The following is a 24,468-nucleotide window of genomic DNA, read 5'->3' as shown; positions in this document are numbered from 1 at the left end:
ATGTCTGAGAAATGCTTACTCAGAGCTCACCTTGCTGTCCATGACGAGTATTCGTAATGGTCGTCATCATAAGAAAAATCAGGTATATTGTCTAGCTGTGACCCATCACACTATTTTAAGAAGCTTTGTTTAGCGTTAGACTAGAATTCGATGAGCTTCTACTGCCGACTATTTAGTCGACACGATTGGCTCAAAAAAGCATCCTTGGCAGCCATCAAATGTCGCACGCTCATGGCCGACCTGGGCCGACTCTCACAGCTAAATTCTCTCTAGTCGACTATTAACATTTCTACAAAATCATGACGATTGTGTCGACTGTCGCATGCAGCACGCCAATCATCAATTTTTCCTGTTATTACCGTAAACGTGCAGCCTCGGTGGAGCTTCCTGAGTCCACAGCATGGCTAGAACACCTTCAGCTTAATTTGACTACTGTCATCAATGCTAGTTCTTCCACCGCAAACACCAGAGTGCAGTACAAGGTGCAAGCGAGCTTTACGCCTCCTTGTTGTCAAGACTCAGAGCTGGTATGGTCAGTCACTCGCCCCTTTGAAGCCTACAGGCGTTTTCGCAAGCATTTGCTACGCCGTCTTCAGCCGGGTCACGTATGCCGTGCCGAGTGTAAATGGCTATACGCAGTAATGAAGAATCACTTTCCGAAACCCAAATTATTTGCAGCATATTCACCTCGTACGACAGAGGCTAGACGGCAGGCGCTTGTACGTATGCTACGTACACTTCATGCTTCGTTAGTTAATCGTGGCAACCAGGGCTGCAAAGTGCTCGTGCGCAGCGTCCGTATGGAGTTTACCAAATTTATATTGGGGGAAAATGAGCCACCTTCAATGGCAATGGCGGATAGCCGCCGTAGCTCCGACGAGACGACACGCGAATCTTCCGCTAGTTTTATGTCCAAGAGCAGCAACGACGAAGACGATACCAATAAGCTTTCACCATTTCACGAAACTTTCAAATTCAGACGAAGCAGGGGATATTGTAAGTCAGAGTCTGGTCAGTGAAGGAAAGCAATGTCTGTACAGATGGGGACAACAGAATCGCTTCAGGACAAAAACTTGCATCAATTTCATGAGTCACGTCGCGTGATATGCAGAATGAGTAGATATTGTGGTTTTGTGTCGTTTAGTACATTACTTTATTACATGTAGGATCTTCTGAATTCGATCAAACGGAAATCAGGAGCCACATCAAAATATTGCAAGCGCATTCGGGGCTGTACGTTCGGTTTAGAATTACAAGCCACATAAAGGAGCTCGTACAGATCCAAAGGTTAAACAAGTAATCGACATAATAAGTGTTTAGCTGCGTCCACTACTTTAGTTGTGCCGCACTAAAGATCAGAGTGTTGTCAGATGTGCTGCAGTTTAAAAAGGATTGGTAAATTCCGCGCAGCCGACAATATTTAGTGTATAGGTTGATGATGCTCTAATGCTCTCGACTCTTTGTTACTTCCTGTGACAGACAGTGGACATGATGTTTACTTTTAATCTTTGCTTTTTCCATTCTTTTGTTTTAAACATTGTGTTTTCAAAAAGTTCGGGCTCCTGTGTCCAATCTTTTCGACATATTTTTCAGCTTCTTGTACACGACTCTTTTTTCAGGTTGAAGTCAGGCTTCGGTTTCGCCGCCAGTTCAAATTCAAAGGCAACATTATAAGGCACCATTTCAGTTTATTTTTCTTGCTTGTTCCTGTTTTGACATTATGTGTTTGTTTTGGGTAAAGCCCCATTATGTGAAAATTACAAGTTTGGTAATGTTTGCAGAAGGGTTGTATTGATTTCGTTTAAAACGTGAAATTTCCACACAAAATAAGTTACTACACCGACCTTAAGGTTCAAAATTGAATTCTTACTCGGCAATCAGGGCACCGCATCTCCTCGTTCAGCTTCTGGACAATACACTCATCATGGAATCGATGGCCGCATGATAAAGTGGTTGTATAGCCTAATAACCCGCTACGGCGAGAAGATGAAGATCTGTGACGATCTGCACTAGGAGACATCGGACGGCTGTGTAGACTACAGCTGCACAGTGAACACTGGTCTGCTGTATCATCATTGTCGACTAATAAGTCATCTGCCTCGTCTGATGTCATGGAAATGGAAGAGCAGATGCTGTTGCGCGGTTTGGCGAGGTTAGATGAGCTGGACCTGCCCCCCCTTAACTCATCTAGCAGATGGCGCTTGTCACTCAGGCCCTCCAACACGAAGTCTACCATTAATTTTGTCATGCTACCGGCGACGATAGAGCACGCTGACGCATTATGCGGGTCCACCAAGAACTTTTGCAGCGATGTCAGCATATGTTCCAGCGCAATGCGTCGTTTTTCTACGGCACAGTCGCTTTTAGCACCCAAACTAAAGAATGAAAAAGAGCCCGGGAAATAGCTTTTGACAAACGAATAAAGCCATGGACATTCACCCTTGCAATAGTGGCCCAGCCTTAATGCTGCTAGTAGACGCGTCTGGAATTGTTTGTACTCGTCGAAGGAGCGTGCCCTGTGCCAATATGTTTTTGAAGCAGCGTGCTCCACGTCGAGTACGAAGCGTATATCTCGCTTACTGAGACGCACGACCTTGATACGCAGTGACATTTGATCCAGTAGTACGGCGAGCGGGGTTAGCGGGGTAAGCGTCACGCGTTTATGCATGAAAGATCCTCCATGTGATGAACTTTGATCTGAGTAGCGATGTCGATGATACATTTTTTAATCACTGCAAATTGGAAAGTGGGGGAACGCTTTATCTTGGTGTCGGGCGTAATCGCGTGTGGTGATAACGTAAACTATCTTTTCTATGTACTGAACCCACTTTTTATAGAATGTAATATACCTTTTTGACTTAAATCGCTGACCTCAGTAAGCACCGCTAGTGACGCATGCATGTATTTGTACTGAAGTCTGACGTTGTCTTGAGGCTTTTCCAAAGGATGACCTAACTCTTTGGCACGGACTAAAAAATGAAAGCGTACGTAGATGCTCTGATAGCTTTACATGTATCACAAGGGCAGAAATTCCACAGTAGTATCAGCCTTAACTGCTATGTATACGCGGACTAATTTGAACTTAACTTTTCTCTGCACTAAAAGGTGAAAACATACTAGTATTACTTTGAGTCGAATATAGAACTATTTGGTGCCCAGTGAGCTAATTCTAGACTTATTATAAGAGCTCATTTCGCATTGGGGTAATCATTTAGACTTTTCATGATTTATCGCGTGGAATAGGCTCTTCGATGATATCATATAGTAAGTAGTCTATTCCCTCAGAAGCTTATATCTTAATCTCAGCTACAAGTTTTTATTTTGCCAAGAAAATTCATAAGTCGAAATTGGGGCGGATCTAAATTCTAATTAATTATTTCTTTTGCTTAGCACTGAGATAAGAAATCCATGTTGGCTAATTGTGTCCATCGAGCCACACCTCTGTAGAAAGACGTATTGATCAAATCTGTTCGATACCTGTGTAAAGTCCGCAATCGTGTTCTTCTATTCATCTTAAAAGTCTTCTCGAATACGGTACTGGTGTACAGTACAGTAAGCATTCCTATGCATCTCTTACTTGATCTTTTGGTACCACATTACGGAAGAAAAGATGCTCGAGTTAACTACCATTTACTGACCAGCCATACATGCTTTTTGCTAGAATGGATTAAGGTAAACGAGTTTCTTACTTTTGTTAAAGCGCGTACAGTATTGTCTTACGTAAACATGTGCTTGATGACGATAAATGCCTGCCGATTCATGTCGATATATGTAGGGTAAATACAAATGGCCTGAAAAATGGGCTTTCTTCATGGTCATTTGCTGTGGACAAATCTGAGTCCATGATACATGTAACGTCCCTGTTTTCCTGGAAGAAATTCCTTCGGGCTCAATATGACATATACAGCTATGATATCTGAGGTTGAAGATAAAAATATCCTGCTCAATATATTATATTTGTAATACGCTTTGATCACTTACGCAATATGTCCTCCACCCTCGTGATATTTACAATACGACGCGGTTACATTCATGTTATGAACTTCCTTCGGAACCTTCAGTGCAAGAAGATTTCAATTAGGACGGTTATTCGTCTGATCTGTCACATTAGACAAGCAAACCCTATACGCGAAGGATTTCCATGCCATTAGTTCAAATATCGTAGAACACAAAAAGGCCACTCGTATTCTCTGTCGTTGAACTGTACAAATCGGCAATGCTAAATAACTGCTTATAAGGTTTAAGTGATAGTACATTTTTGAGTAGATTGCATAGTTAAACCGTGTTCGGCAAAAATTTTCCTTTCCTTTACTCTATTGTAGCCATTGTTCGGGAAGAAAAGCGAAGATTAACCATTTTTTATGCTTTAAATAGTGTAAAACTCGCCAAATTTGATATCGAATTTTGTCGTTGGAGCAAATCATACTCGACAGCCCAAAAAAAACCAGCACACGGATTAGACAAACAATTGACATATGCATCACAAGTAACGCGATAGAAGCCTTTAAAACTGATGCTATAGACTCACAATCTTACGCAACTATCAACGACGAAGTAGAAGTGAGGAAGAATGAGCAGTGAAGCTAATAATTATTCGACTGTTTTTCTATGATAAAGTTGCAGCAACGATCCATAGTCTTGGCGACCATAGCGACACTAATTTTGTCTTACAGGATATCATATCGCTTCTTTACCTGACCGCTGGAGGTGATTAATGCCATCAACTTGCTGTAGATACAGACGTTTAGCTTTGTAATATGAGTCCGAACTAGAATCGATTGCATTCTGGTTGCGTGTGGATCTATCGGATCCAGCGAATTCGTCTTCAAGCCAGGCTGCATGTACAACTTTTGTCTGAACATTGAATACTTGATGAAAAAACCTTCATTAAACATTATTGCATATCATTACTATAAGAGCCGCTAAATGCCACCAACTTCCGCACATATACTCTTTGTATCGGTTTGCGAGGTTGCTTGATCAATAAATTTCAATCGAGGAAAGCATTTCGTACATTCAATCGTAACTTTCATAGATGCATAAAATGATTAAACTGATTGTGGGAATAGCCAATAAATCTAGTTTACTGAGGATTGCCTGCTCGTTACTCACGCTTACAACTTGATTCAAGCATAAGCACGGCACATGACCAGAAAATACTTAGGTTGACAGATTTGAACATAGGCTTGCGATCGAAAAACCGTACAATCAACTATATTGGACACCCATATTCTAAGAATAACCAGCATCTTCTTTTGATGAGTGCAACATCTCGGGATTATAAATAAATACATCGAAAGTGACTAAATCATCACGATCATGTAAGGAAATGGGTCTTTATAGATCGTTTTGCTGATCAAACAATGTTTTTGCGTCACGCATGATGATCACAGAGATTTATCATGATCTTGCATATTGAGATGTCATACAATATCAGAGAATCCACTTGAGTGTTATAATTGAAAGTCCCATAGTGACAGCATGGCAAGCTCTAAATTTAGAGGACTCGAAGTAGAACAAATACATTTCACCAGCTTAACCACGCTAGTTCTCATCGAGCGCCCTATTGAAAGACTGTTTGGGCTTGAGGTACTTGCCTATGCGACATCGGTTTTCAAGCGCAAAAAGTAATTCAGTGAAGATCACTCCACAGAATATAATGTTAGACGTTGACGAGAAGGCGCTGATGCTGCCAGCCGACGAGTTTGCTTGTTCTTGCTGATGTTATAACTGGTGATGCAGCTATGAATGACAGGCACAATCATAAGTAGTTTAACATCCAGCTCTAGTGTGAAATATTTCTAACGTCGTAGCGCCTAGGGTAAACCTAAATCTTATGCGTCCAGCCTTCGACGATGATGAAAATATCAGTGTCTCTTTGTTTTCTAAACAATTAAGTTTGCTGCAGTATGTCATTGAAGTATATTCTCGCAGCAAAGTTTCATATATCGAGTTAGCTAGCGTCGAACAGCACAATACTTGTATTTTTGTATTAATATTACAATCCATGTGGTAGATGACGACTTTGGGTCTACAGTAGCAATCTGTAGAAAGTCAGCAGATTTCGATTGAATGCGTAACCTTACATTACTTTTGTTAAGATGAGCTGGTCGTCAGCCCAATACTAATATAATAACATCAAACAACATTTCTATTACACTATCAAAATGCTAAATTTTTAACTGCGAGGAACGCTGCATAATCTCCATCTGATGCTTGAGCAAATAGCACACAGCAGCACGAGACACACCAAACTCTTTGGCAAGATGAGCCTGTTTTTCACCTCCACGTACACGGCGTACAATCTCACAGCGCTCACGTTCTTTAAGGTATTTCTTCTTCACTCGCTTGCCAACTATACCGGCACATGTAGTAATTTGTGAGGCGTAGAGACCTATCCTTGGTTTTGCGCGCTTGCACACTTTGTTTTGGGTGTTTAAGTTGGATATAAATGAGAGACTATGTCTGCAGAGATTATTGTCCATTTGCATGTCGCGTGCGGTGGGGCGTGTTTGATACACGCCGTTGGGACTCTGCGGTTCTTGACCGTTTGTGAAAGACAGTGACAAAGGCTGCATTGTGACCGAGCTCTGGAGAAAAGTTTGGAAGCTGGGCAGAAGTGTTGTAGTCATATTCGGATGAAGAATTAATTGTTAGCTGCTCAAATTTAAAATGACCTGCGTCTTCATTCAGTCGTACCTTCGTACTATTTATTCGTTAAACTATATATTTATCAAGAGAAAGCGTAACACCCGATTGCAGTGGGTCCGTTTCTATACGCATCATCTATCCTTGAGGTTACGGTAATTATGTTCGTGTCTTTGTCACTTGCAAGGGGCTCCTTACAAATTTCCTATGGTTGAGGAAACGCATGCTATTCCTCTAAGTGACCTTTTTATCCTACAGAAGCACTTCTATGCCACAGCTCTGTCCTAAGGTTATCGTATCTATTTTAGTATAATACACGGAAATGCAATTATCCGCGGATCAGATTGACAGATAGCGTAACGAGAAGGCCAATGATAAGTCCTGTAGGCCAACGATCAGTTTTGTAGGCTCACGATTATGCAGCGAAGATATTGACCAGGTTGGCTTTTGGAAAAATAATTAGAAATTTGTTGTCTTCAACATCGCCAAAAATCTGGTCGGAAAATCTTTTTGCACGAATTAATTTTAATAACCAATGTTATTGATAACAAGTATGGCAAGTACAGAGTAAAGTGAGGTTTCCTTATACAACATGCACAAATATGTGAAGCTGTAGTGGAGTACAGCAACTTTCTTAGGTATAAAACAACGAAAAAATGAGAGAAATAAAAGCAAAAATAATCGTGCAAAGTATGCGGATCATAGAAAATGACAAGCCGCGCAAATGAATATTGTTAACACTGAATTTGGTATGGGGATACCATATGCGAGCAAGTATAAACGATATGATAGCTCGTGTCGAGTAAAGGTCCGCGCCAGGGATTGCTGCAGCTACTTGAAAAGAAATTAAGCGCCTTATTGCGTATACGGCAACTTTAAACTACTTTGAAAGGAAGAAGAGGCGCTTGAGAAATCAATATAGCGAGGCGTTTAGAATAGGGACCTTTGGCAGATCGTTAGTCTCAGATTGAACTACGTAGGTGCTAGAATTTTGTCCATCAATCGCAATTTGGCTACGCGATTGAGTTGACGATGCGTTTGAGGATTTGGAGGACGTGACGAACCCAGCATAAGATTTCGTTTTTTAAAGTATGTTGTAAGAGCTTATGGTCTTTTGACACAAAAAACGGCCTTAAGCTTCTATGATAATTAGCTTTACTTAAGCTTGGCTACTAAATGAAGCCCGAGTGAGTTCAATACAACTCTGGACAAGCATACGAAAAGTGCTTCAAGCAAAGTTAGGGATCAGAACTTGTAGCGTGAATTTGGTGCTTCGAGTCCATTGTTCCTGGAGAATGTGTTTCATTCAACATGTCACCATAAAGCTGTTTTAACTACTGTGCCTTTTAAAAGCGCACGATGTAAATGATCAACTTTGTTGCCATCATGTGTTTGATCAGAATTCAGCTCAGAAATCAATTCTCGGGAATAATTAAACGTATACTCAGCCTCAGGTTACCCTCCTATGTTTCAACAAGATCAACGAAATGGGGTCCCGCTTATTAAGTTTCGAATACCCCTATCGCTGTCTCTAGCAAGGTATTACAGAGCAATCCACTACACGTGGTAGAGCTTGTAGTTAATCGGTAGCCAACATGAGCGCTGTTTGCCACAGCTATATTAATGTTTTGAAAGGACTTGTGCTCATCTCATTGACTATCAATTTGAATATGACATTCAAGATTTATGTCTATTGAAAATGATTGGCAGCTGCAACACAGGTGATCTATTCAAGCACTATTCGAAAAATCCGGAAGAATTCATATTTTTACCCAAAACAGATATTAATGTGGATTCGCCCACATGATCGACACAGGGCCGCTACTGCATGTCTGGGTCCATGATGGAAGGCTTTGTGCCTAGAGATTATTTTTGATGGTGTGCTGAGGTGTGGTACAAGATTTAGTAGTGTAACAGCGCAATGATACTCGTGTACGGAACTTTACTTCCACATCTGAAGATGTGGTCTCGCATCAAAACCCAGACCACTTTTTATATTATTCACCAATGGCATTAACGAGAGTGACTGCACGTCGATTAGCGCTTCAAAAGCCCAATGTCAACCTTTTTTTGGTCTTTTATGTCACCATGGCGTCATCCACCTTCCAAAACTTTGCCTGTTGTAGCCCTTCCACATCAATGTTGGCTCGGGCTTGCCTTCAACGGGCCATAACGTGCCGATGTCAACGTCCACAACCTAATTTTGGGTTATCAAGAAGTACGTCACCCTTTCGTTCTAAGAATAATCGATATGAAGAAGTGCTTTATCAGAAACCTCATATACGCGACAGCGCGACCCGCGGTGACGTCGTTTGTGAAAAGCTTGGGATTGGCGCGGCAGCGAAGGAACAGCTTGTAATGCTGAATGGAGCAATCAACTCAGTAATTGGACGCGGTTCCAGGAACCTGCGTCGGATTATCGTCGGCAATAGAGATGTAGATTGCGGACCCCACGCGACGATCAACGTTCACGAGACATTTCCCGTTTAGGGTCGGAGGTCCATCAGTTTGTCGCAAATAGAAATTTCGTCCCACCGCCTACACGCTGTTGATGCAGATCAATGGTGTTCCACTCGCGCTACTGCATCTTGACCTCCGCGTCGTCAAAGTGTAGTCCAGGAGTCCAAGCGGCCGACGCACGGCTAGATATATGATCGCATGTTTGGTATAGGCTTCTGTTTCTGCCACATCGGGATGGCGTTGCGGTACTCCATAGTATCAGATCGATGAATAATCTGGTGTTGAATAGTCGATGGTGTGATGGCCAAGCAAGCACTGTCACTATTTTAGGCTGTAGGGGTTTTCTGCCACGAAAAACTAAAATGTTGTGAAACCCGTGAGTATATCGCTCACGTCGTATATACCGCGTTGTGGTGTTACACTGTTGTTCCTCGGACATGGAGTCAAACTTAGAAATACTTAAGTATGATACTGAGACAAAGATTTTATAGCAGATACGAGGCGGATAATTATGGAAAAATGGTAGGTTAGACACGTGGGCTGCCAGTCTTACACTATGCAGCACATAATTTTCATTATGAAAGAGCTAGTCGACTAAATGAAATATACGGCACTCGTAATATAAAAGAGCTACCTGACTGCTTAGTCTACACGTCACTTCTCCTGTGTGTTTGTCAATGCGAACTCGTTAAGTCAAGGCTTTCTCTGTGCGAGATGCACGGCAACCCCGTTGTATATGGTAGCACTTGCTGTCAATGCGGAGACCAAGGTTTAAAGACTTGACGATGGGGCCCAAATTAATTTCAGTATTTATCGCTGGACAACCACTAAGCTCATGTTGTTAGTAAGTGCCGAGAAGATGGCACGCTCGGCTGCCCGAGGGCCAAAGTAGGTATCGCTGGCACGGAGGCATTCGCCGGATATCACAATGTGATACATCTACATAAGCGTTAATACCAGGCGTCGACGGGGGCACCATCAGTGTTTACCGTGATCTCGCATATGCTAAGCGTCCACTCCTTCATGGGAGGAAACGTGAAGAATCTCAGTCTGAACAATAAATATTGAGATGATTTCATCCATGCTCCGATCGGGGGGCGATAGAGTGTCACTCTTTCGGTCTGCACGCTTAGAAGATAAGCGAAAGAATAAGAAATTTAAGCGTTTGAAGAGGTATTGTTTATAGGAGCGGTAGATACTGCGTCCGTTTGCACCGCCTAACAAAACGTACCGTATGCGATCCGAATTCCTGTCCACGCATAGAGCGAGGCAAAAGGTAGTGGACTATGCCTAAAACCCTATGCTGCAATATCGGCTGGCTTCTTTTTTAAGGCTGTTACGATTACCATTTCTACGGAGGGTCTAATGGTAGGCGCGAATCACGCTAACACCTTTCCTATCGAGCCACTATGTCTTAGAAGTGCGGTGGGTGGCACATTTAATTTGGAGCACGACATAATGTTGCGAGGAACCCAATCGCTCGTGGTAGGCACAATGCGCTGGACATTCTTGTCTATCATCCCTGTAAGATGAAGACTGGAGATGCGCCAAGTCGCAACCAGAAACGATACCAGGACAATCTTGTAAATATCGATTATGCCTTCAATTAATCACCGTCCTACTATCTGTTTGACATGCAAGTGGGCTGTTCTATTTAGAGACAATGGGGGACGTCTTTGTTCGTGACTATCTTCAATGAGATCTCTGAGTGGTAGCAGCATGCTGACCTTCTCAGAGAGTTTCGGCGCGTGGCCAATACTGACACCATTTTTACAAATGCGCTGACTGAGACGCAATTGGGCCGCTTGGACTGAATTTCATTAAGCGTTTCTGAAGCCGAATGTTTAGCTTGGCTGCAGGGGATGAAATAGCAAATTTTGTTTCAACAGAAAGACTCGCATCCGAAAAGATTGTGAGAGGGAGGACTTTGTGTGGCTACAACAAGCTCAACTAAAACACAGGGTGTATTTGTATTTTCTTGAGAGGCAATGATGTCATTTGATTGTCTCTAGATATCATCGTTAGCGATCCGATGCAGTGGTTCGCAACTTAGTCTTACAGGCTGCAGACGCTTCACATGTGGAGCATTCGATAGCCTTTTCGCCCACAACATATTCCCATGTGTTAAGTCTGCTTTAACCTGCGTACTGCTTCTACATATCCTGATCTTCTGTCGTAGTGCCGCGCACACGGTTCATTATGCTCAATTTGCTGAGAATAATTTTTCCGGTTCTACAATGTAGCGTAGCAAGTCGAATGATCACGTCATCTCGACAAAATCTTCCCCTTCACGATTAAAGCCACTTTGAGGTGGAGAGAATGAAGCATATATTAAAAACTAAATGGACTCGGTAGAGGTGTAAACCGCGATGCTGAGCGCATGCAAAAAAGCTGGAGCATTTTGCTGCAGTGCTGCGAATTATCCGCACAAGCACTTCGCACGGCCGCTTTAAGCGCATTCCATCTGATCAAATACGATAGGTGATTGTAGAAGGACATGGTCAATCAAGTGTCAAGCACCTTGGTTAAAATGTCGCGGATCTCGATTCAAAAAAGAAAACCATCGCCAAACATGTCGGCATAAAGAATCTGTTGAAAACCTTCAATCCCACCGGTAACGGTGTCGCTGACAGCGGCTAAATTTTTGGTCGTGCTCAATAGATCTACAACGACCAGAGTACCAATACAACAATACGCTTAATTTGGGAGACCAAAGATTACGCTATACTGGCGGACTGCCAACGTTCTGCCAGAACCGACAGACTGGTCGAAGACGCCGACATATGTGTCGAGAGTTTAACCCTCGACACTTATTTATTGTAGGTACATACGTGCTTACTCACTTGAACATATGAAGTCACAAGCACATGGCGGTCACTGAGCAGTATGATAACCTGGGATCCTCAGCATGAGGTATCACTGCACGTTAAGTTTCAAGTGCGCCAGGAATTTGCTTTAGAGTGAGACCTGAAACAAAGAATTATGATGCAAATGTGCATCCTAACGCTTAGACAAAGCGGCATCCGGGTTCGAAAACCACGTCCTCCGCTAAGTTTTCAGCATTGCATCACATGTCGCATCTGATCCGTACGTTGTTTGTATGGTATCGTGGATGCGTGACACCACCGTTGCGGCATGCGGCAATTCATAGTTTGGGCGACGCAAAACGCATCCGCAGCCGCATTAAGTCGGCCCAGCCTACACCTTACCTGGCCGGCAAGAAAGGATAATCGATTCGCCCTATTTTGCAAAAGATGCGGCGACGGTGTCGTTGCAGAAGCCTTGCATGTTCTGTGTAAATTACAATGACCTGGATGTAACTTGACAAACGCTTAATTCATAGAAAGTAGTTTCTTTTCATGATACGAGTAGTTCTTTTCTACGCTTTCAGCAAGCGAGCCTCAAATGCGGGTATCTGCTTATAATGTTTGGCTAAGGTCGAGACTTCATAGAAACCTTTCTGCTATTAAAAGGCTGGATACTTGGCGAAAGCGGCCTCACTTTGAGATCCAGCTATACTTCGACAAACGTCTGGTCGTGGCGTTCGCTGCAATGTCCCACCGGAGCATTTTACACAGCTGATCAACCCTTCATGCGCTCCAGAGTCCGTCCTTGGGCTAGTTACGCTATTTACTTATGATTAATTGACGACAGAGACACGGTATGCATGTCTTCCCATTATAAATCTTATATGAAAACAATTCATGTCTCATTTATTTATTAATTTATAGCTGTCGGATTGAAGATGAATTGTACCAAGCGCAATAGGAGCTTCCCTGCACCTTTTAAAAATGATAAATGTAGTCGTAGAGTTCTTGAGAAAAAGCGAAAGGAGGGTTTTGCGGCCATCGCACGGACACGAACGTAAGATCGTATGAAGTTTTCGTTACTTTACATCCGATCCTATCACAAATGATATATAGCGTTAGCACTGGCTGAAATTGATTCTGAAAAAATGAAATTTGTAAATGTCATGATATGACATATACAATGTTATACAATGCGTGGGGTCTGCATACTTGTCCCATAGACCTTTTAAAGAGATCCCTATCCTACTTAAATGTTTTCATCTTTCACTGTTGTCCCTCCTATCCTACTTATATGTTTTCATCTTTAGCTGTTGTCCCTCAGGCGTGAAGTAAAGCTAAAAAGTTCCAAAGTGTAAATATGATTAAAATCATGATTGGTCGGGATGAAGACGACTGGATTTTGGAATGAAGTGGTCAAAAGCGCACGTGGTTTATTTGTCCTCAAGCCGTGCTTAACAAAAAATATTCACTGGAGAAGTAAGACAGATATTCCTAATGTCATTATAAGCTAGACTCGAATCAATTTACATATCAGTCTTCAAATACAGGAGTAATTTAGGTATCTACTATCTCGATTTTCGATGCGGAGAAAATCCGTCCTCTATACATTAGTTTGGGCGGACTCTTGGGGTAAAGCTTTCTCTGTTCGAGGTGCACAGCAGTTGCATTGAGCAGCACCTGTCGTCAGCTCGACAAAAATGGCTGGATATTCTGTGAAGGTGAGAATTAGTACATTCTCAAATTAGTTTTCAGAGCAACACACCATTAAGGAGCTTCGATCTTCAGCTAGTCTCACGGAAATTGCGCAATTGGTGGCCTGACGGTAAGAAAGAGGTATCGAGAGACTGGAGGAATATATCAGCAATGAAGAATATGTTGATAAGTGAGCTCGAAAGAATGTTCAACTAGCGTCTATAAGAGCGAAATCGATTTCCAAAAGAAGCTTCCAGCCCCTGACGACGAAGACGGTAAAAGCCTCGATCTGAATAAGCTAAGCTAGATTGAGTCGACCATGGGCTCGGCAATACTCAAGACAAAACATCCGCAAATCACGCCAGCTGTCACCACCCTAGGAGGTAGATAGCGTCCAGGTTGGTCATTCATAATTAATCGTTTGCGACGCTTTGGTATATACCCGAATCGCCGAGGTGTCATAGACGACATGAAATGGACGTATCAAAGTTCAAAATGATGGCGATGAATATGAACGCATCATCGTATCTATTGCTCATCAGCTTACAGCGACAGAGAAGGATTACTCCAATCATGAGAAAGCCCTACTTGCTAAGAAGTATGTTCTTTCAGATATAGGGTACATGTGCTTACAGATCATTAATCCATAACGCCCAGCGACATGGTAACCACATCTCTCACAGAGAATAACGAGATGATATTCTTTATGTTTCCATTTAACCCCAAATATAAAAACCAGGTTGGCTCAACGCTGTGGGTGTTGCGCTTTTGTGTCGCCCTGATTATGAGATGTCGTATGACCTCGCGCATCTACGAGACGAATCGTACAGCATACGGGTCAGATGCAGTACGTGATGCGCTGCTGAAAGCTATGTAGAGCGAGGACCTTTCAGGCACAGATGTCACGTAGTCGAAGGGTTCCATTACACATAAGTTTCGTTATTCCACGTCCAGCGTCTTACTGTATCGCAGCACTGACTCAATTGAACCTCGACATTTAGTGATACGTCGTAACGATGAGCTCAAGTTTAGAATACTATATGCGGCACGAAATAACCCTATGTGTGACCACATCGAGAGAGATAGTATGTTAGTTAGTGAGCGCTTTGGACTTATACCCTCATGTGTAGAAAAAGGCAAGCATCTTTGTGTGTGCGCGCAAAACGCGTCAACAATTTCGGATCTCGTTGCATGCACAGGCTCCTTTGGCCAGCCTACCGATTTCGGATTTCCCTATGTTTGAACTTGTTCTGTGTCGATCAAAAGTTGCGTTCGATAATACCGATGTAGTGGTCTTCGTGGACCGTCTTGACAAGATAGTTCGTCTAACAGCTGTCAGTGGCAATGGTACCGGTAAGGGAATACCCGCGAGGTTTTTCGCCAGCAGTTTTTCGACAGCAATTTTACCGCTGACCATTGTCTCAATTCCAGATTCGCATTTTTCAACAAGTTCTGGCAGACATCGTTTCTATTACTGGGCTTTAAATTAGGCTTTTTTAACACTGGCAATATATAGACGACAGGTCAGACGAAGCACAATTATTACGTGATCAGGTATATGTTCCCCAGAGCACTTCCCCGAGTAGTCCGCGGTAATACCCCAACTATCGAGTTTGCAGTGAAAAATACCTGCAATGCTTCTACAAACTTCACCCCATTTTGGTAGATGATTTGTTAGCCAACGTGTTTTCTTGACACCGCCACAAAGTGCATCCAGTCATTCTGAGTGAGTGAGGCTGGGGGCGAAACAGTTTGATTTGCTGTAGCACCGGGCTACCCTTCGTAGGAAAGTGAAGTGTCCAATTTCATTAGATTAAGCATTATGCGCGGATTGCGCAACGCAATAGCTAGGAGTCAGGACGTGCAACGCATCATGCAGGTGTTAAAGTAGTCTAAACACACATGTTTTGTAGCGGGTGAAAGGCACTATTGAATACAATTGGACTATCAATACATGATGTGTCTGCAGCCCATAATGCTAATTTACGGCTTCGCTACAGTAAATCGTTCTCAGTGTAGATATGACTATTAAGAGCTAATCGTTCAATTAACCATAGTAGATGCGCTCACATCCTGTTCTCTATTTGGGCTCTCAATAGCCAAACCATGCACTTGCACGAGCGCGACGGTTGAATTTAAAGCGCTCTACTGAAGACGGAGCAACGTCTCAACCATTCCTGCCTTCATAGTTCTGACAGCGATACGCTTTGAGTTATGCGAGGTGAAGCTGGTTTGACGGCGGAGCCGCTGGTCTTCTTCAACTTGTGCGGATATTCAGTAAAATATCTTCGGCACTTTCGCCAGCAGTCAGAAACAAGATATACCGTAGTCTGCGAAGGGACAGATTCACCCGATCACTGCAGCGATCTGTGGGGTCAGAGAATGGTTACAGAGCGAAGACTTGTGCTAGAGTTCTCGCCACGACGTGATGGAAAATTTCTGATAAATTCAATCCTTTCACAACGTGATAGACTGCAAATCTCGTTGCGACTCTTGCGGTCAAAGGCAAGCAAGCTTGGCTAACTGAGCTGGCTCCAGCTCATTAACGTTCCCTTTGAAAAGGACACGTAGTGTGCAGTTCGTTCAGTGAAGAGGCAAAGCCAAACGAAGCCTGTTTTTCCAGACGGCACTGCCATAAGTCAATGAGGGCGGAGATACCGAGGTGATCTTTATAACCGCTTTTATCCAAGAACAGATCAACCTCTCAGATATTTTAAGTACAAGATCGCCGGCCGCGAGAGCCGCGCCTTACTTAGGGAATCCTTGAGTCATAAAGGCACGTTATGGATAGAAATGCGACACTGATATGGCTTGTAATAGCAGGCAAAGTATGGTGCAAGGAGTAAGAGAAAACTCCATGTCTGGTGGATTCTCATTGGTTGCATTGATTTGCGATTAACAGGCTGAACTTTAGTGCGGTTCAAATCTGGGTGTAGGGAGATTTAGCGGAACAATTTTTCAAAAGCGATGTGGAAGACCGCTGTGCACGAAATATAAGATTGTCGTAGTTGAGAAGTCAATTCTCTCAATCCATTAATAGCAGATTGTGTCGCTATCTGTCCGACAATGTTACTGGTGTAGAGAAGGTAGCACGTACGGGATATACTGTGATCAGGGACAGAAGAGGTATACTAGGCAAGCATACGTCATTTTTGAATTACTTGAGCAAATCACTTGACAGGATTTCGGGTGGAACGTTACGAGTTTACTTTTTGTGCGTTGTAAACACGAACTCTGTTGATGAAGGTTTCTTCTGTGTAAGGTGAACGGTTATTTCGTGGCAGTATCTTTTAGCTCTGCTTCGGTTTTGTATGACAATACTGTGAAGGTGTCTGCAACATACGCGAAATTGTTGCGGAAAATAAAAAAAGTCTTATTAAAAGATAAAAAGAATGTAACAAAGTTTCTGATGTTTAGAAAATTGCTTATCGTGGTATTTTCCGTAGCTTTAACCGCATCGACAATTCTTGCTCGTGATGTTCATGTGGCAAGTGAAGGTTTAGGAGGCTGTGATCTAGATGAATATCTTGTGATCGCACCTGTGCCAGTAGACTCCAATCGTTTTCAAATCGATTGAAAGCTGTAACTCTTCCAGTTAATTTCAACAAATCGTGTGTGAATGTCTGTGTCAAATTCTCTTGGCCATTGTCACTTAATTCGAGCTGCATGGCTTGATCAAAATATGTGAAAAGAAGATCGCCATCTAGTTTTCCGGTGTTTCCGCTTATATCAGCGCCATTTTCATATTGTTCCTTCTCCAAATCCTGCAGAGCATCAGCTAGTGCACGCCCAAGCAGAGACTGTCGATATCCGTCCATTTAAGTAACACAATATATATTGACCAATCATGAATCATTTTTTCTCGTCCACGATCTCAGATCACAATGACCATCCGAGATGACCAGGATTTCCTGAGCGAAAACGAGCGCCAATATCTCGCTAATTGCTTACGTCATCCGCCATATTTACGTGCTGATGGTCGCGAACTTCTTCAGCAACGTAAAGTTTCGATTCAATTTCGACGTAATGAGACTGCGAGTCAAGCCGAAGTGCAGCTAGGTCGTACTCGGTACGCAACTTCACTACAATGTTATGATATATAGATCGAGTAATTGACGTCTTTGGATAATTCCTGGTAGTGTTATTGGCAACGTCTACGGAGAGATTGTACCACCATTTCCAGATAGACCAACTGAAGGATTTTTACACTTTATTGTCGAGCTATCACCCATGGCATCACCAAGTTTTGAAGCCTCTGCATCTGCTAGCCGCAACGCTGCTTCTTCTATTGCAGCTGCTGAATTAGCGAGACTTGTGGAGCGTGGCGTGCGTGAGAGTCGTGCGTTGGATACAGAAGCGCTTGCAGTTGTGGCTGGTGAGAAGGTTTGGGCAATTACGTGCCACGTTCATGTAGTAGATCATGGCGGCAATCTTGTAGATGCTGCATCATTGGCTGCCATTGCAGCTCTCATGCACTATCGTCGGCCAGAAGTAGCAGTAAAGCAGGATGCAAGTGGTAACGGTGGCGTAACCGTTTACAGTGTGGATGAACATGCGGCAGTTCCCCTGAGTCTTCACCACATCCCCATTTCGATATCGTTTTGCTTTCTGCAGGCTACGAGTCGGCAGAAATCTGATGAAATGGATGACGATATTGATGCTGATGAGGATGGTGAACCTATCATATTTATGGATCCAACTGACCATGAGGAGCACATCACAGATGCACGCATGAGCTTTACGTTTAATTCTTTTCGTGAGCTTTGCGCTGTGCACAAAATTGGTGGAGCTGCCATGTCTCAAACGACTGTGCTCCGGTGCGCGAACGTGGCAGCAGCGCGAGTCATTGAGTTGACAACATTCCTTAAAGAGGAGGAAGAGAAAGCAGACAAGTTGGCTGTGCAACGTCGCCGTGCGCTGCTTCGTGGTCGTGCTTTTGCGGATGTTTCATCAACTGTAGACGAAGCAGTCACCATCAGTCCTGTCGAAAAGGTTGATCTGGGCGCCATGACAGACTTCTCGACACTGCATGCACCCATTGCACTGCGCGATGATCCTACAGTAGAGGATACAACTCACCAGGTATCTTCTATGGCGGAATTATTAGAATCGCTCGAGCGCGCTGCCAACTTTACAGAAGAAGACTTGCCTCGGCCAGTAACAGCCGGTCTTGCGATGACTGACGCATCTCGAGAGGAATTTCGACAGCTAGCAAACAGCGAAATAGTGCGTGATTTGATTCAGAGTAACTCAAAGGAGCAACCATTAGCTCACCAGACTATCAGAAAAAAACTACCAGAAAGTGATAGCGACAGCGAAGAGGAGCAAGTTGTGCTTCAGAGTGAATACAAAAATATCAAGGAATACGCTAGTGCGAATTCAAATGCAGATGTCAAGAAAGAGCAAAATGTAACAATGGCGACAAGTTTTGATGAAGAAGACGAGGAAATGGATCTCTGCGCCGCCATCAAACGCAAATAAATATGCAAGACTATAGCTTTTGTTTACAATATCTAATAGACGAATTGAGCGTTTTGCTATATTCACTTGGTTTCGTGCCCGACGTTTCGAAGCGACACCATTGAACAAGGTCAAATGCTGGGGCTATCTAATTGGTGAGAGGAAGCCAAAGAATATACTTTTTGAAATGCAAAAACGCGTCAAAGTCTGCATAAGAGTGCGGCCCCTCACTTGCAATAGTGATACAAACAAGTCAATTGAATGTGTCAATCTTGATAATGCCGTTGTCATCGATGAAGAACAACAGGTGAATACAATATAACAATATACATCATCTTGATTGCAACAGGTAATGTGAAATGTTGTGCTGCAGACTATTGATGTTGTAACAGCTTCAGGCAGTGGAACAAGCTTTCGTTTTGATCAAATACTCTCACCGGAAGTAGATCAAGCTAGTGTTTTTCGGTCAGTAGGTCTCGACGTTGTGGACGGAGCCTTACGTGGCTACAATGGCTGTATTCTAGCTTATGGACAGACAGGAGCTGGTAAGACTTTTACAATATCTGGAGGAGGTTCACGTCGTCGCTATGAAAACCGAGGAATTATTGCACGTGCTTTATCTCAAGTATTTCAACGAGCTCAACAAGACGCAAATCATTCCTATGTGCTACGTATATCATATCTCGAGATTTATAATGATCGTCTCATCGATTTACTTGCTCCAGATGAATCTGATAATAATCGTACAATGAACGATCTTGCGATACAGGAGAATGCTCGTGGTCAAACCTTTGTCCGAGGTCTCACAAAAACTCTTGTATCGAGTGAAGAGCAGGCACTAGACCTCGTTTTCCAAGGCGAAACAAACCGTGCAGTGGCTGGACACGCACTCAATACTGCATCAACCCGCTCACATTGCATTTTCACACTGTATCTAGATCGAAAACGAAGTGCTTTGTCCTCCGACTTATTTGAACAAGATTGTGGTGGAGATGAAGCAATAACAAGTCATGAAGGCGAAGATGACGTTGTATACAGTAAATTGCATGTGGTAGACCTAGCAGGTTCAGAGCGAATGAAGAAAACGATGGCAGAAGTGGGATCTACACAGGCTAATGAAGCATGTTACATCAATAGATCGCTAACATTTCTCGAACAGGTTGTGCTTGCGTTGGGTAGTAAACAACGAGTGCATATACCATTTCGTCAAACGCCATTAACCAATTTGCTTAAAGATTCATTGGGCGGCAATTGCCGCACACTTCTGATAGCGTGTATTTGGCCAGCTTTAACACACGCTGCTCAAAGTCTAGCGACTCTACGATTCGCAGCAAGAATGCGTCGACTGAAAACTCGAGCAATTGTCAATGTGATGACTAGCAATTCTGGCTCATCAGGGTCTCGATTGGCAAACGAAGAAAGAATTGCGTATCAAAACGAAATTCGACGGTTGCGAGAAGAACTCGCGCTCTACAATTCCATAGCTGGAGGCAAAGAAGATGATCAAGAATCCAACAAATACATTCTAGAAAATGAGAGTTCAAGGCGTCAGCAAGTTACTGCATTCATAGCAGATTCGGAGAAGATTCCACCAGTGCAGAGTCTTCGCCAAGTACATCAATTAATGCAAACTTTTCGCTTACTTTTTATTGAGCAGAACCGCTCAGTCATACCAACATCAAGTCATAAAAAAACTGGAGGGACCGAACAAATACGAGCACTTGAATGTCACGCATCGTCTGAGCTTAAGTTGCCGTCACTACCCACTAGCAGTTCCAGCAGCCGCAGCTCTGTCCCTCCTGCAGCTATTTTACCTTCAATTTATCAGAACAACGAACAAGGAAATGTATTGCAGCAACAAGAGAATCGCGTGACATCCGACAAAGAGCTTTTTAAAATGTTTAAAAGCATAGAAGGCAAAAATCCAGATACAGAAGCAGTGCGTGATTTAGAGTTGGCTAAGGTGAATCTTCGCATGGCCAAGACACAATATACTGAGCTGGTTGCTGCAGTCAACTGTATCAAATTGTATGTAACTGTCTTCATCTCTGTCATGTGGATTGATGCTAAAAACGTCCGTTGCTTTTAGGGAAATTGATGAGTTTGCAGTGCGACTACAGGAACTGTGCGATCATGTCACAGCTGACCAACAGCATGAGGAAAATTATGCTGATCTTCGCAGTGCGTCTCTTTTAAAGCTACAGGATGCAAAGAAACGATATCGTGCTGCATTCGAACAGCTTGAAGAGAAGAAAGCGGAAGTGGGATACTTGAGCAAAATTAAAGCGCAAATGTTGCAATTAGTGGCAGCACGTTTTCAAGCCTGGAAATTGCAGCAAGAAAATATCCTAGAAAGAAATTAATTAACAGAATTTGTCATTATACTCCGTTTGTCTGGTTTCTTCACAGGTGTTGCTCAACCCTCTGACTTCTTGACTTCTCTTAACGAGATTTGCAAAACACTTGATGCTCGAATGTCTGCATCTCCAAACTATTCTTCAGTTAAAAAGCTAAGGTGAGCTATGATAGAGTTTTTTTGGAGTCTCAGAAAGAATATTGAAAACACTATGACTTGCTCAAATTGAGGAGGTTTTACAAGGGATAAACAAAACCAAAATGATACCTGATTTAAAACCCAATTTAAGGCATCTAGCAGTCACGCACCTCGTATTTTTTCCATAAGATCGAGTACTTCGTCATGATACAGTAAGCACCCTAGTGCACCGTTGGGACCACAAACAATACTCTTTGGAAAGCCCATCCTTGTCTCAGACCATGGTCTTGGACCTAATTTCCAGGATTTCCGTAGTGTAAGATTTAAGAGCAACCATTACACCGGGAGTTCCTTCACTACACACTTGTAGCGTCAGATCAACGAGCATCCATCGCGCCAAGATTTTCTCGTTAACTGTCGATTTATGCACATAGATTGAGAAGCTGCCAAGCTAAACAAGGCCTAAATTTGTCAGACGTTATGTCAATTTTATATTTTTATTAAGTGTTGCTATGCCAGACACTTGTCGCAAAATTCTAAGTGTATATGACCAAATATGATTTTTCAATTCTATATCCGTCTTCTCTAATGGTTACGCGCCTTTGTCGACAACAATGTTTACGGTCACCGGCATGTGAGCAGTGTACACTGTGCTCATTCTCTAAGGCGGATATCGGTTAGTATTTCGGCCACAGCGCTCAGTGTTACTACAAACGAAGTTGACCTAGCTCAAAACTGTAAGCTTTCCTGTCAGCAGGGAGATAAGCCATAGCGACCTTCAACACGGAGTAATCACATCGCAACTATGGGATGCAAGCAAATTCCACTGAAACAGACGCCAGACTAAAACGTTGCGTGATGCATATATTACAATTACGAAGCGCGGTCGATGTCGATGCGGGCAGACTGCACTCATTCTCATTCTCATGAGCCTGCTATCACTGCCGGTGAAGCATGAATTTGGAGCAAGTCGGGCCTCAATTGCTAAAGTGCATTGCGCTACACCGTCTTGCTGCTGATCGGAGGGGAGGGCATGGCAGATAGTGCACCGCGTTGTAAGCTTCAACAACGTTGTCGAAGTGGAAATTCAACTTCCATGACTATTTTGCAATTTATCTACTCCTTCCGCTTCTATAACACGCTGAGCTGAGACCTGATTCACGTGGAAGTGGTATTCAGTGCTCAAAGAGAATCTCGTGTTGCTGGCCCTTACAAGCTGGGTCATCGCGTTGACTCCCTTCAAGAATCTCGATGTACATCTGATGAAAACAGTGTCGAGCTGCGCGAGTGTTATGAACGACTTGAGCGACCCAGTGTAGCCTCAACCCGGATTTCTACTTTAGATTAAAAAGGATCTCCGCCTAAGTGTTCGTTGCAATTTTGCGTTCTTTTAACCAGTAGCTTCAATAATCCCAAAGAATATACAAGACTTGAGAAGATTCCCTTAAATATGACTCAGTTCAGACAGAGGATTAACTGCGGTTGATCACGTCAATCGTTTAAAACCAAACGTATGATGTTCGACTGCCTTCGGAATCTGAATGTTTCTTAAATGTGTCTTTACCGTTAATCATGATGTAACGTACTTGACGCTCAGTCCCTGAGATAACCCTTGATCCTGTCATAAGGTATAGCCAGGTTAATAGCGGCGAGTCAATCAGTATCGCCACACCACCAAGTCTGGAAACATTTTGAGAATCAAGAAGTCATAGAAGTTGACCAAACAACATATGAAAAGTGATGTTGAAGTTGGAGAGGCATAAAGGAAGATAGTCAACACGATCTCAATGAGTTGGAGAATATCTCACGAGGGACGCGGTGCTTGCTTGGCCCTGAGAGCGTGCAACACCTTGCGACGCAAGGCCCCGAGGCAATCGGTGCGCGTTCAGAGGCGTTTCAAATTACGAAAACGCGCTGCTAGAGCACCTGCAGCAGAGGATGTCCAGCGTTTGCGTCTATGATGCCAGCCGCTCAGGGTGAGCGTTAAGGTCTTCGAGGGGAAGGATGAAGATAATCTCCTGCTCTGGCGAGATGGCCATCACATCTTCCATGCCCCAGACCGAGCAACAGCGCGTGGCGCTAGCCATATCAAAGCTCGGTGGTTGAGCGCGAGAATGGGCACTGACGTGCGACACTTCGGTCGAAGCTGCGTTTCCCTCCTGAACGCAGTTTTCACGAGTGTTCTGGCCGCCTAATCAGGCATATCGCGTGCGATCGCGTTTCCTTGCCGCACGACAGGGCAACAAGGAATCGGTGGACTTTGTCCAAGAGATGCGCACTCTCATTGCCGGATGGCAGCAGATCCCCTTCCGGAGGCGGTCACAGTGACCGTCTTTATGGAAGGTCTCCGCACTGGCGTGACCAGGATGGAAGTGTTCCGTGCGCACCCGGCTTCGAGACGACCGTAAAGGGCTTTTAGAAGCCATGGAAGATCCTCATTAATTTCCGGGGCGTCGTGCAATGATGCTCGACGCTCCACGATGGAAGGAAGTCAGCTGTACACTATGGCGAGTCATGAGCCCACCTCTGCTAGGAGACAAAGCGCTATCGGCGAGACAACTGGACCGAGATGGTCAACGTGCAGAACATTGGAATGTCCGACCAACGGTGTATCGGACAGGAGTCCCGAGCATGGCTCGCGGGATGATCGTGAAGTGGCACGTAACTCACTGAGTGCTTCTCAAGTTTTGGAGCACTTGCTGCATGTCATGCGTGACATGGTCGGCCAAGGGCCGAGGCATGAGGGCGAGGCTCCCGTGTTGCACGTGAAGTGGCACATAAACCACCGAGCACTGCTCTTGTTGCGAAGCAGTCGCTGAATGCCGTTGATGGCGTGGCCGGACAGAGTCCGAGGCATCTTGGGCGCGACCCTTCAGTTGCACGTGGAGTGGCACGTTATCCAAC

The 24,468-nt window shown here is 43.7% G+C and overlaps 10 protein-coding genes across 10 annotated transcripts; 5 read left to right on the top strand and 5 right to left on the bottom strand.

Annotated features, from left to right (window-relative positions):
- Positions 1–299: 299 nt before the first annotated feature.
- Positions 300–1,019, top strand: PHALS_01308 (Phox homologous domain; the record flags this gene model as incomplete). The annotated part of the gene is made up of 1 exon (XM_024715681.1): positions 300–1,019. The coding sequence occupies one exon, from the start codon at positions 300–302 to the stop codon at positions 1,017–1,019; it is 720 nt and encodes a 239-aa protein (XP_024581354.1).
- Positions 1,020–1,852: 833 nt separating this feature from the next.
- Positions 1,853–2,668, bottom strand: PHALS_01307 (conserved hypothetical protein; the record flags this gene model as incomplete). The annotated part of the gene is made up of 1 exon (XM_024715679.1): positions 1,853–2,668. The coding sequence occupies one exon, from the start codon at positions 2,666–2,668 to the stop codon at positions 1,853–1,855; it is 816 nt and encodes a 271-aa protein (XP_024581353.1).
- A 3,502-nt stretch (positions 2,669–6,170) lies between these two features.
- On the bottom strand, positions 6,171–6,578 carry PHALS_01306 (hypothetical protein PHYSODRAFT_343375; the record flags this gene model as incomplete). The annotated part of the gene is made up of 1 exon (XM_024715678.1): positions 6,171–6,578. One exon carries the CDS (start codon positions 6,576–6,578, stop codon positions 6,171–6,173), a length of 408 nt encoding a protein of 135 aa, XP_024581352.1.
- Positions 6,579–8,736: 2,158 nt separating this feature from the next.
- On the top strand, positions 8,737–9,138 carry PHALS_01305 (uncharacterized protein; the record flags this gene model as incomplete). Its single annotated transcript, XM_024715677.1, has 1 exon — positions 8,737–9,138. The coding sequence occupies one exon, from the start codon at positions 8,737–8,739 to the stop codon at positions 9,136–9,138; it is 402 nt and encodes a 133-aa protein (XP_024581351.1).
- Positions 9,139–10,704: 1,566 nt separating this feature from the next.
- On the top strand, positions 10,705–10,922 carry PHALS_01304 (uncharacterized protein; the record flags this gene model as incomplete). Its single annotated transcript, XM_024715676.1, has 2 exons — positions 10,705–10,790; positions 10,844–10,922. The coding sequence occupies 2 exons, from the start codon at positions 10,705–10,707 to the stop codon at positions 10,920–10,922; spliced, it is 165 nt and encodes a 54-aa protein (XP_024581350.1).
- Positions 10,923–12,893: 1,971 nt separating this feature from the next.
- Positions 12,894–13,136, bottom strand: PHALS_01303 (uncharacterized protein; the record flags this gene model as incomplete). Its single annotated transcript, XM_024715675.1, has 2 exons — positions 12,894–13,055; positions 13,128–13,136. 2 exons carry the CDS (start codon positions 13,134–13,136, stop codon positions 12,894–12,896), a joined length of 171 nt encoding a protein of 56 aa, XP_024581349.1.
- Positions 13,137–13,822: 686 nt separating this feature from the next.
- On the bottom strand, positions 13,823–14,081 carry PHALS_01302 (uncharacterized protein; the record flags this gene model as incomplete). Its single annotated transcript, XM_024715674.1, has 2 exons — positions 13,823–13,870; positions 13,929–14,081. The coding sequence occupies 2 exons, from the start codon at positions 14,079–14,081 to the stop codon at positions 13,823–13,825; spliced, it is 201 nt and encodes a 66-aa protein (XP_024581348.1).
- Positions 14,082–17,035: 2,954 nt separating this feature from the next.
- PHALS_01301 (uncharacterized protein) lies at positions 17,036–17,428 on the bottom strand (the record flags this gene model as incomplete). Its single annotated transcript, XM_024715673.1, has 1 exon — positions 17,036–17,428. One exon carries the CDS (start codon positions 17,426–17,428, stop codon positions 17,036–17,038), a length of 393 nt encoding a protein of 130 aa, XP_024581347.1.
- A 66-nt stretch (positions 17,429–17,494) lies between these two features.
- Positions 17,495–19,091, top strand: PHALS_01300 (polymyositis scleroderma autoantigen 1; the record flags this gene model as incomplete). The annotated part of the gene is made up of 2 exons (XM_024715672.1): positions 17,495–17,679; positions 17,750–19,091. The coding sequence occupies 2 exons, from the start codon at positions 17,495–17,497 to the stop codon at positions 19,089–19,091; spliced, it is 1,527 nt and encodes a 508-aa protein (XP_024581346.1).
- A 166-nt stretch (positions 19,092–19,257) lies between these two features.
- PHALS_01299 (kinesin motor domain-containing protein) lies at positions 19,258–21,433 on the top strand (the record flags this gene model as incomplete). The annotated part of the gene is made up of 3 exons (XM_024715671.1): positions 19,258–19,377; positions 19,444–21,098; positions 21,160–21,433. 3 exons carry the CDS (start codon positions 19,258–19,260, stop codon positions 21,431–21,433), a joined length of 2,049 nt encoding a protein of 682 aa, XP_024581345.1.
- Between the last annotated feature and the right edge of the window lie 3,035 nt (positions 21,434–24,468).

The sequence above is a fragment of the Plasmopara halstedii genome (assembly GCF_900000015.1).
Source record: "Plasmopara halstedii genome assembly, contig: Scaffold_1343, whole genome shotgun sequence".
Classification (NCBI taxonomy): domain Eukaryota; phylum Oomycota; class Peronosporomycetes; order Peronosporales; family Peronosporaceae; genus Plasmopara; species Plasmopara halstedii.
This window is presented reverse-complemented; position numbering and strand designations above follow the sequence as displayed.